The sequence below is a fragment of the Polypterus senegalus genome, chromosome 3, assembly GCF_016835505.1.
Source record: "Polypterus senegalus isolate Bchr_013 chromosome 3, ASM1683550v1, whole genome shotgun sequence".
Lineage (NCBI taxonomy): Eukaryota > Metazoa > Chordata > Cladistia > Polypteriformes > Polypteridae > Polypterus > Polypterus senegalus.
The window spans coordinates 40,585,646-40,597,663 of record NC_053156.1 but is presented as its reverse complement, the minus strand read 5'-3'; the positions used below and the strand labels follow the sequence as shown (position 1 = coordinate 40,597,663).

Below are 12,018 nucleotides of genomic sequence, written 5' to 3'. Positions count from 1 at the left end.
TTTACATGTATATGTACTTATATGTACTTTCCACATAATATGTCAGCAGATCAGATGACACGTTATCTAAGATGATCCATGTATCAGGTGGATTTGTTTTTGAATGTGCTATTTGTTATGGACAGCCTGTGACTAGTACAGAAATCTATAGTAGCAGCAATTCACAACTCTGATTCTGATCAGTCTGAATGTACTTCAATGTAAAGCCTTTCCTGGTCTATCTATCAATTACCAACATTAGCATTGACCTCTCTCAGTAAGACTATTCGGCAGTAACCTTTCAGGCACATCAAAGTTGCATTCAAACTCTTTAACTACATGACACCTCTCCTGTGGGGAAGCACAATTGTAAGAGAGAGGAGAACCCTCCCCACTTAAGTCTGTTTCTAGAGCCAACATTTTCTGATTATATTTAGCCCATGGTTTTCAACCAGCCACATAGCCTCCAGCACCTGCAATGCCAGAGTAGTTATGTCTCACATGCTGTGAGCTGGGTCTAGTTTGTATTTGTGTCACCTATGTCTAGCATTACATCTAACGTCTACACTACATTTTTTGTGTGGTGTGCTCACAAGCAAGGTTCCATGGGGCTTCTATATTCTTAGCCTGACAAAGCTACATGGGTAACCAGGTGCTCATCAGGCTGATACCATCTCTAGGCCTGGCTCCCTGCATTCTTGTTCTAGGCCAATTTCCACTGCATTTACTAAGAACCATCATGGGAGTCTACATTTTTGGACTGCTTTTATCTTGACTCTTCTTTTAGACCAAATTTTTAAGTTTTCAAAATGTATATGCAGTGAAACAGATACAGTAGAAATAAGGCTATAATAAAAATTAACCTTCAGATATCCAGAGTTAATTTTAGATTGTACTTGATTTTCTTGACAACAAAACAAAATAATCACTAGTCATATATTAACAAGGACACAGAATGAATTTAGTTTTGAATTCTTTATAATCAGTAATTTTAGTTGATATTTACATATTGTAAGCTGTGGCTGACCTTTGATCCTCTACTATGTATTTTATGTTCTGTGATTAGATTTGATAGCATTAAGTCAATTGTAGAGTTCTGTGTACTGCTTTATGCCCAAGTCGATTCTTTCTTTATCCTACATATCACTTGCCAAACAAGCTTGATGTACTAAATGGTTATCTCTTATCAAATTTAGAATATTTTTATAGAGATGCACACCCACTTTTTTTTTTTTGTGGGATTGTCACATATTCAGAGAACTGTGAATTTTTTATTTTCATGTTCAACCAACAAGATAAATCTTATAACCAATTCTCATGCCCCTCATGCAAATGATTATGGAGGCAATGAAGTGACTGCCTAGTAACCGCAAGTATCCTGTTCCATGTCTAGAACAGACACTGTAACAATGGACTGTTTCAGTTTAGTCACTGATTAATTTTGCTTTTCAGATCACAGTTCATAATGATACAGGTGGTATTTGCATCCTGTATATCTACTGTCTTTTTCGTTTTTGGCAAATATTTAGACTTCAGTGGGAACTTCAGTTGATCCTGTTTATTAATCTAGTTTGGAATGTGCGATATACTGGGCATTTAGTCGCATAATTTGGCATGCTCTATTCACTTAAAGTATTCATTTGAAATCTATGCTAAAACAAATGGTTCCACCTAGGAGATTGGGTTTAAAATGTTTAAAGATAGCATAGACAATAAACAGGACCTCTTTATATATTGTTTTAAAACTGGTGCAAAGAAAAAAAAATGTTGGTTAGGCTGTCATGCATGGCTTAGAATCAAAAAGGTACTGAAAAGAAGGCAGGCTCTATTGTAGGAGTAAAGTTGGACAGTTTAACATCTGTGGCAGAGCGACTGGCATTAAGCAAACTCCTGTCAATCATGAAGAACCCACTGCATCCACTTAACAGTGTCATCTCCAGGCAGAGGAGTAGCTTCAGTGACAGATGTTTGTCACTGTCTTGCTCCACTGACAGACTGAGGAGATCGTTCCTCCCCCACACTATGCGACTCTTCAATTCCACCCGGGGGAGTAAATGCTAACATTACTCAAACTTATTGTCTGCTTTTACATGCATTTTTATTACAAAAAACAATATTAAATTAAATAGTATCAGTATTACTGCTGCTGGATTATGTGAATTTCCCCTTGGGATTAATAAAGTATCTATCTAGCTATCTATCTTAAAAAAAAAAAGCTTCCTGTAGCACATTCAGCCAAGCATTGCATTGTGGTACATGTAGGCTAAGTGGGCAATGTTTGCCATACCAGATTGTCCCACTCACAATGTATCAAACACAGTTCCTGGGATGAGACTGACCAGAGAAGGTCAAAGTGGCAAATAGCATAGCAAATACATGCCTGATAACCTAGATATATTTAAACTTGCTTCACATACTTTTTGTAGTAATAAACAGAATGTTATTAATGTCCTTGTGTAGCTGGTGTGGAATATAAATTGTAGGATTAAATGCAGTTTAATCATCAACATCAACAGAGTTGTTTGTTGAGGGTGTTGCATGTCAGCAGAAAAGACAACTCTACAAAACCACTTATTCCATTTCAGGGTGCTGGAGCTTAACCTTGACAACACTGGATGCAAGGCAGGAAAACAGGTTTGGACAGGGTAGCAGTTAATTCTGGAACCAATTATGAACACGTTTGCACTCATTTTCGCATGTAGCCAATCTAAAAATGCCAATCTATCCTTACATTTGCATGTTTGTGGATGTGGAAGGAAAACTGGAATAGCTGGGAGCAGATAAAACACAGTGAGACTTGCAAACTCTATACAGACAACCACCAGTATGGGATTGAACCCCAGGAATCTGGATCTGTGAAGTGACATTGCTGACCACTGTGAATACAAATTCTGGAGACGTAGGGTATAAATTTTAACCTGGATATGGGAGGAGAGGAAAAAAAATAGCTAAGTAAACCAAGTAACTATTTATGCCACATCAGATATTGAGATGGATAAAAAATTAAACTTGCTTTTCATTTTTAAAATCTGTTTGATAAACTGACTTATTTTGTTTTACTTCCACCAGAGTTCATGGATAGGCTAGAACATTGGACAGTCAACAGGTTAAAAGCAGAGGACTTCACCTTCAGATTTGCAGACTTGTACTGGACCATCAGGCCACATGGCACTAAGCAGCTTTCGCCTCATGAGGACCCTTCGCAACTCTCCAGCAGCCTTGCGCCGAAAATTCAGCAAAGACCGCACTGAGAGTCTCTCCCATGGTGATCCTTTGTTTAAAGTGCATTACCTAGGTATGGAAAAGATCTACTCCCTTCAAGTGGATCAAGCTGAGGAAGCAATTACCCGACTGCTAGAGGGGCTACCTGACAAGATGGCCAAAGATCATGCACTTGTAGTTCGCCCACGCTACCTGGAAGTTAAGGAGATTGCCACAGGCAGACAGTTAACCAAGACTTACCTTCATGACATTGCTTACTGTGCAGCAGACACTACACGACCCAATATTTTCTTGTATATATGTAAAAATCGGGGCCAACAGCTTCAGTGTCGAGTATTCTGGTGCAGCAAAGCTAAACGAGCCAAAGCAATAACTGCTTGTTTGGGGCAGTCTTTTGAGAAAGCTCTAAATGACTGGCAGGAGACTGTGCTGGCAGAGAGGAATGAAGTGGAGGCTGTGGTGAAGGTAGAAGCTTCAGGAAAAGTCTCCAAAGAAGAGAGGAATCCATCAGTGGCTTCTAGCCTACAAAGAGGTCAGTTCATGCAAAATATGAAAGGTACCTTGTTTCCTGTACATGCAATAATCAACAAAAACAGATTTTAGTTATTTTTATCACAGCCAGGTTAAAGCTTATGGTGAATATCAATACCATGAATCACGTTGCCCTCAGAGGTTTTTCACTGCTTTAGTTTGGCCCACAGATCTTGCCCACAATACAGCTTTGTTACCATTACCAGCAGCAATTTAAAAATAATTTGTCAAAAAAAAAAAAGCCTTTTTGTCTTTCTCTCTGAAATATTATGTTTGCGTAACAGTACATTTTTCTTTTGATCCAGTTTACTACATTTCTGATGACTGTGAAAATAATTCTTAATTGGCACACATCGACTCTGCACTTGTGGTAAAAATGTTAACTTAATTTTTGATTTTTAGAATCCAAGAGGTGGTTTGGCTGCTTGGTGTTTCCTAAATACTGTGTATTTCACCAGTCGCCCACCATAACTTCTCTACCTGGACAATCCCAAAATGATGTTGTGTACTTAAGTCAGCACAACATGAAGTAAACGGATGATAGAGTCAGCCCCTTTACTTTATAGGCTGAGGGCTTTCATAAAGGGTCCTATTGTAATTCCTTTGTTGAATTTATTACATTATCTGTAAAACAAGTCCATTAACCTATATAATTATACCACAGATTATACAGTAGGACCTTTGTGACTATATGCAAAGTGCATTTTTAGCAAACTAAGTGGCATCATGGTTTAATAAGCACATGACAATTTATTTGATTAAGTTTATTTTAATCTCAATTTCCATGAGTTTATGTGGAGACTAGAGTGTATATATTCTGCCTTGATCCAGTGTATGCCACCATTTCCTCTCAAAAAAAAAAAAAAAAATTGTTTTACTAGGGGGTTCGCCTCCTTGCTTCGCTCGCCAACCCCCCGGCCTGCACTATGTGCCAGCCACTTCATATCTCTGCCACTCGTGTTGTGAAGAAGGGGGGCTGAACGCACCCCAAGGTGACACAGTTGCTCTTTCAAAAACACCTCTTAAACGGTGATACAATTGGAAACAAATAGTTTTTTTTTTTTGTTTGTTTTTTTTTAAAAAAAAAAACCTCCTCTTTGCTCAGTCAGCTGCTGCCATGCCGGGTCGTGTGATCTGCATATCGAGCAGCGCTTCAAACAATTAAAAGTCTACTGTCCTACTCTGTCTTTTATTTCCGGCCCTGGGCGTGGTTAAATCTTTTGGCACGAAGTCTCGTGTCACGGGACGTTAAGTTCTTGATAGTTTTTAGTTTAAAAATGGAAAAGTTCGATAAATTCTGAAAAGAATGATACCAAACATATACAGTATACAGTATGTAGTTTTTAATTTAAGTCCGATTGACATAACTTGAGTCTACATATTACAGTTTTTTTTTTTTTTTGTTTTTTCTCAAAGTTTTGCACTTTACAGGTTAAAAATTCCTAATAACTTACATTTATTAGTCTAGTTTCTAAACCCACTGAAACAACATTTTAAGGCAGCATGAGATGGACCCAGTACCAGCATTGTTGAATCATGTTATGCTCCCAGCACTGGAAAGATCTCCAGTCCGTCGCAGAGCACACTTGGCACAAACTCCTGTGTCTTTAGGATGTAGATGGACAATCCAGGGAGACTCCAGCGGCAAATTCAACCTCCTGGAGCTATGAAGTGGCACTACTACTACACTGCTGCCATGTTACCCAGTCTGCCTGACAGAAATGTTTAGGTTTATTTGATCTCTATCAGTGAATATCTGTGCGAACCTCCTTGCCTAATTTGCAAGGTCCAAGAGTAACTCGCACAGTCTTGTGAACTGTGACATCTAATACAGAATGCAAGGCACACATGCAGATATTGGTAATTTTGATAAATGACTCAAAGCTATGGCATTTTACTGTTAGAAAATAGTTATTAACTGTTTATTTCTTTTATACATGTGAAACAGATCTGTGTATTATTTATTTTATTTGGGGAAAGAAAAAAAAAGCAACAGTTTGCCTGATGATACCTTGTGCCCTTTGTCTTGTGCATTTAAAACCTCTCCAAGGACAAGATTTAGCAGGGTACGGTTTCACATTTGTAGCAACAATCATCATTGGCTCCCCAAAGGTTAAACATGTATCTTTTGCAAAAACATTAAAGGTTTTCTTTATATGTACTGTCGTTTAGATGTTTCTCTATTTAACTCTCTCACACTCTCGTGACTTAGGCTTTAAACTCCATTGTAGGGGTGTACGTATGTACTGTAGATAATAATGGCTCAGTTTTCTACTGCTTTGCAACTGCAGTATGTTTGTGTGCTGGCTGAAACCTGTAACATGTGAAGTTTTTAGTGTGAATCTCTTGGATAAAATGTCTCATTTCTTACTGTATTTTTAATGGGGAATTTGTATACCACCTTGCTGAATCAGAACATTTGATCTGTGTCGCATGATCACCTGCAGTCAGACATTAGGGCGTGTACTGTGCTCTACGTGCCTACTGCTAACAAAGGACTAATGGTATGCATTGAATGTGTATAGCTTCCTTTAATCCCATTCCTGTAAAGGTGGTTGGGTGGATGTTTGCATGTTTCTAAATGCAAAACCAACTACAGCTGTAGAGGCTAATCTGTGTCACACCATGTATATACAGTAAATTCTTGCAGTTTGGTGTATGGTGTTTACTTTATTTGATAATAATGAAAAATAAATGTGACTAATTAATCAAGCCAAAGTATACTGAATCTCCTTGAATGAAAAATAAAGGTGGTATAATTAGAGTTATTCCATTAAAGCTAATTCTTGGCATGAGTTTAGATTACGCATTAGTCGTGCTACATTCATTTTCTTAATTGAGGTGTGACTTTTATTTTGAAGTTAGTTACAAAATGTGCATAATATGTGACTACCATTACAATGTTAAGTGTAGTTTTGATACATTTATAAAGATTAGTAATAAACCTCTATGTTTTTCTTTTTGTGAAGACAGTTCGCTGGAGGAAGAGTCAGATTTCACGCGTTCCCTCGAAAGTGAGGATGAGGAGGATAACGGATGAAAACCGTTTGGGAAGTTAAATATGAGACCAAGGAGCCTTATGATGATGAAGGAATATGAAGGGGACCAAAATCCACAATGACATCAAACAATAAAGGGTTTCACTTACAATTTAAGGACTATTGTCAGTTCATTGACAAGGAAATATATATATATTTTCTTATTTTGACATAAACAAGATGTGTCTTGTATATTGCAATAGAATTTGACTGATAAGCTTAGTCTCATTTCTTAGTCATCTCAAGGTTTGCCCCTTTTTAATATTTTACAGGTGTTCTCTTTACAGTGTACCTATTCAGTATTGTAATATTTTGTGATTATCTCTTTTGATGAAGCAAATATCATAATGTGAAATCGCTTTTGTTTGGTTATGACATTGTTTTGTTTTAATAGAATAGCAGAATTGCCTAAAAATCCTCCACCAGATATGCTGAGCCTGTTGGAGTACGCCAAGGCTAACCTGCTTGGTCCAAATTCAGGAATGTGGGGACAAGTAACCTAACAGGAGAGCAGAAGCAGATCACTACATCTGTCGGCCTTAGTGAGCCGAGTTACCGCATTGACGACATTATTTTTTATTTTTTTCAGCTGGTCTGATAGAAGTACACTAGCATATCCAAGCCATGGATGTTCTGTAAAAATGTGTTCTGGTAGCATCATTGATTTTGAAATGTAGGTAGAGTTCTGCTTTTTTTTTAATAATTAACAAAACATAAAAGTAACCTCAAACTGTCGTTGGTTTTCCACCCCCGTGCTGACTTCAAGCAGTAAGTGATTTAAGCAAGGTGCATTTTTGCCCTGAAAAGTAACTTTTATTTATTTTAGCAGTATGGTCCAGAGGCCATGACTAAATACATTATGCTCATTCATATTTAATAATGTATTTGGATGAGTCAGGCAGTAGTAGAAGTGGATCTGTATTTTCTGAGGTACCTTCAAGAGTGTGTGTGTGTGTGTGTGTGTATGTGTATACAGTATATATATTTTTATATAACACCTAACATCTAAGTATTTAACTGTATTTACTGTATAACTTCTGTGCAATTGTTTGTAAGAAGCTAAAATTACATAATTTGCTTTGTCAAGCCATCAAATTCGACACATTTACAAGCTGATGATATTTTCAGACAAGCTCAGAGTATCACTAAAATGTCACAAAATAACTGCATTTCCTTTTTGTAACTTAAGAAACTGCATGGGTGTAAGAGACTAAATGTGCATATTGAGTACAATAAAATTCAGTATTAATTGGCAGTTGAATGGATATTGTGTTGCTTGCACCTGAGAGTCAGTTTTGTAATTTCATTAGCATGCAATTTCTGAACATGCAGATTTTTTTCTTTTGAAAAGTAAGGTTTAAATCTTCTTTTATATGTACATGTATACACTTCATCTATGTATACATATTTTGAGCATAATGAACTTTAAGTCTAGTTTGCATATTAAAATATACATGTATTATTAACTGATGATACCACATTTTAATAGTTAAACCGTACTTCAGCTGCATTTACAAGCTGTATAATAGATTATTTAACTTTAACAGAATCTGCATGCTAAGCATAGTCTTTGATATGAAAAGTATTACCCAACATGTAAAAAGCAACTCCGTACTGAGCGAGTGTGAAGTACTTCTGACTGGTATTTGTCGCCCTCTACTGTGTAGAGTATTTTACAACAGAGCTCATTAGCCAGCCTGCAAACCTGCTGGGTTTTAAAAGATTTGTACTCCTCAAGTCCTCATAAAACACTTCTACACATTTTAAAAATGAATGAATTTTTAAATAAAGTTTCATTTTAAATAAGAGTATTTAAACTGTTTTTATATATTTTGTTGAATGTATGTTGGGTAGTATAGTATGCACACAGTATTATATGAATGTCACCCCTGCCCCTCACTTTTTAGTGCATGTGATGTTTGAAAATTTTTTCAACACTTGCAGAGTATTCTGAATAAATGTAAACCATTTTAATTAGTTATAGTTCTGTTTTTCCACAAGAATCTAATTTTAGTTTTCAGATAATGTTTGAAGCACAATCCCCTTTATGTTTGTATTTTTGTTTTTTTATCAAGTTTTTTTTAAACTGCCACTTCTAAATATATATGAAGAGTTTGTGTTTTTGTAATAATTATCACATAATTTCTTAAATAAAACTGACATCAGTGAACAAAAGTGAGGTGGCGAGTCTTTTGTGTACCTCAGTGTTTGTTTGATCAAAGAGTGTCAGTCTAAAAAGGCCTCTTATGCCAGTATTTTTAAAACTCCTCGGTCTCCTGGAGGTGATGCATATGCATGGAGTAAAGTCAACTTGTGAGCTGTTGTGTCATTCGGCTGGCACAGGGACCACTCTTTCGGCCTAAGCAGTTAACCCGCCATCTGGCTGCGAGTGTCTTTTGTACCCAGCAGGATTTTTTCACTTGAGCTATGCCAAGTCTTTTTGCTCCAAATCTGAATTTTCAGTTTTAAATAACTATGAATGGCCAAAAAGGGTTGGAACATCTGAACTGCATGCTGACTGAAAATATGCTGGAAAAGCCTTTTGGATTTTGGAACAACCATCTATCAGGTTAAAAAATAGCTAAAAAAGCTGTAGACATTTTTTGGAAGGGATATTGCCAAGGATACATTGAGTAAAATGTAGAAACACTTAGCACTGCTGTCTCTCAACATGGTGATGCCAAATTGCCTTGATGCGTGCGTATGTATGTATATATGTGTGTGTATATATGTATATATATTTATATATACTAATAAAAGGCAATGCCCTCACTCACTCACACTAATTCTCCAACTTCCCGTGTAGGTAGAAGGCTGAAATTTGGCAGGCTCATTCCTTACAGCTTACTTACAAAAGTTAAGCAGGTTTCATTTCGAAATTCTACACGTAACGGTCGACAACGTCCGCCATGTTGAACTTTCTTATTTATGGCCCCATCTTCACGAAATTTGGTAGGTGGCTTCCCTTAGCTAACCGAAACCAATGTACGTGCTTATTTCGGTGGTATGACGCCACTGTCAGCTGCCATATTGAATTTTCCAACATCACTAATTTTCCAACTTCCCGTATAGGTAGAAGGCTGAAATTTGCAAGGCTCATTCCTTACAGCTTACTTACAAAAGTTAAGCAAGTTTCATTTCGAAATTCTACGCGTAATGGTCATAACGGTCAACAACGCCCGCCATGTTGAACTTTCTTATTTATGGCCCCATCTTCTCGAATTTGGTAGGCGGCTTCCTCCACTAACTGAAACCAATGTACGTACTTATTTCGGTAGTATGATGCCACTGTCGGCCGCCATATTGAACTTTTCAACAGTCTTTGTTACTTATGGGCCCATCTTTAAGAAATTCTATCGATCAAAGAACTGTCACATACCGAGTGGTTTCCATGCCCGGAGATGGCGCCTACCTTTTCCATTCTCTGTGTTACATATTGCACGGCCATATCAGGCTCACTCTTGATATCCGGAGGAACATTCTGTCTTATGTATTGAATGACTGGGACAGGTTCAAGGTGTGGACTGATGACGGTACAGGAGATAATTATACTACACAGGAGCACTAGAAGAGTGAAATGCTTAAGCCCTTCACCTATGGTTCTGCATGTGAGTTGATGGCTGCCGCTGAATTGTTCGGTTGTCGCTTTCAAGTGTACCGAAATGGCCAAATATTTTACACCTTTCGACAACCGCCAATGCCTCTTAAACATCTTAGATTTCAGTAGTGGACACTTTGATGTTTATGAATGTTTAAACTCTCAAAAGCTGGATGTGATTTTATCGATGAAACCGGTTGTGTGCTTACAACGCTTGACAGATGCCGAATGTCACTTCAACACAACAAATCCTGCAAATACTGTCGTAATTGAAACAAACCATGAAACTCAAACCGATTATGACAGCAGCAATCCAAGCTGTGAGATTTGAGACAAGATTACTGTTCACATGGCCAACTGTAAGTTACATGCTCAAGAGTAAGCTCAGTGCACAGCTTGATCATATTACAACCGCAGGGCCGAACTGACAACATGGTATACAAAGAGATCCTTAACAAATAATTAGTAGCTTATTGTCCCACAGTTTAAAAAGGTTTAATTTTCTTCTTAATAAAAATTTGAATGCAGTACTTCACCGCTGCGAAGCGCGGGTATTTTGCTAGTATATATATATACTGTGTGCAAAATTATTAGGCAAGTTGTATTTTTGAGGATTAATTTTAATATGGAACAAACCCAGTGCTATCAGTCAATCCAAAATGTTAATAAACCTGAAACCTGAATGTTTCACAACGGAAATGTGAGTGTGAACATCATCAGGGGAATACATATGTGCGCACAATTATTAGGCAACTATTAGTGTGCAGATTTATTATGCAACTAAAGGAAAAATGAAAATTTTCCCATCTCACTTGTTTATTTTCATCTGTTATAGTGAGAATAATAAACAAACACCTCAAAATTTACAAATAAACATCTCTGACATTTCCAAAAAAATCAATCAATCAATCAATGACCAATATAGCCACCCTTCTTTCCAATAACAGTCATAAGCCTTTCCATTCATGGAGTCTGTCAGTTTCTTGATCTGTTGACGATCAGCTTTTTGTGGAGCAGTGACTACAGCCTCCCAGACACTCTTCAGAGAGGTGTATTGTTTTTCTCCCCCGTAAATCTAGCGTTTAAGAAGTGCCCACAAGTTCTCAATAGGGTTTAGGTCAGATGAGGAAGGGGGCCATGTCATTATTCCTTCATCTTTAAGGCCTTTACTGGCTGGCCACGCAGTGGAGAACTTCGATGCAAGTGATGGAGCATTGGCCTGCATAAAAATCATGGTCTTTTTCCTGTATCACTGTTTGAAGAAAGTGTCTTCGAAAAACTGGCAGTAGGTTTGGGAGTTGATTTTGAGTTCATCTTCAATGCAAAAGGTCCAACTAGCTCATCTTTAAAAATACCAGCTCATACCAGTACCCCACCTCCACGTTGGAGTGGAGCTCTGTGCCCATTACTGATCCACAGGTCCATCCATCTGGTCCATCAAGAGTCACTCTCATCTCATCGGTCCATAAAACCTTTGAAAAAAAATCTGTCTTCAGATATTTCTTGGCCCAGTTTTGACGTTTCAACTTATGTTTCTTGTTCAGTGGTGGTTGGGTTTCAGCCCTCCTTACCTTGGCCATGTCTTTGAGCACTGAACACCTTGTACTTCTGGGCACTCCAGGTAGGTTGCAGCTCTGGAATATGAAAGTA

At 37.6% G+C, this 12,018-nt stretch overlaps 1 protein-coding gene across 4 annotated transcripts in view; it reads left to right on the top strand.

Annotated features, from left to right (window-relative positions):
* Positions 1-8,848, top strand: part of si:dkey-19b23.8 — a 69,579-nt gene extending 60,731 nt beyond the window's left edge. For 3 of the 4 annotated variants that reach the window (XM_039747015.1, XM_039747016.1, XM_039747017.1), the window contains 2 exons: positions 3,049-3,733; positions 6,706-8,848. In XM_039747015.1, the coding sequence (XP_039602949.1) occupies positions 3,145-3,733; positions 6,706-6,791 (675 nt within the window). In that variant the 5' untranslated portion in view covers positions 3,049-3,144 and the 3' untranslated portion in view covers positions 6,792-8,848. Of the gene's footprint in view, positions 1-3,048; positions 3,734-6,701 lie in introns of all 4 variants that reach the window. The other variant, XM_039747018.1, reaches the window with a different exon arrangement.
* The last annotated feature ends 3,170 nt before the right edge of the window (positions 8,849-12,018 follow it).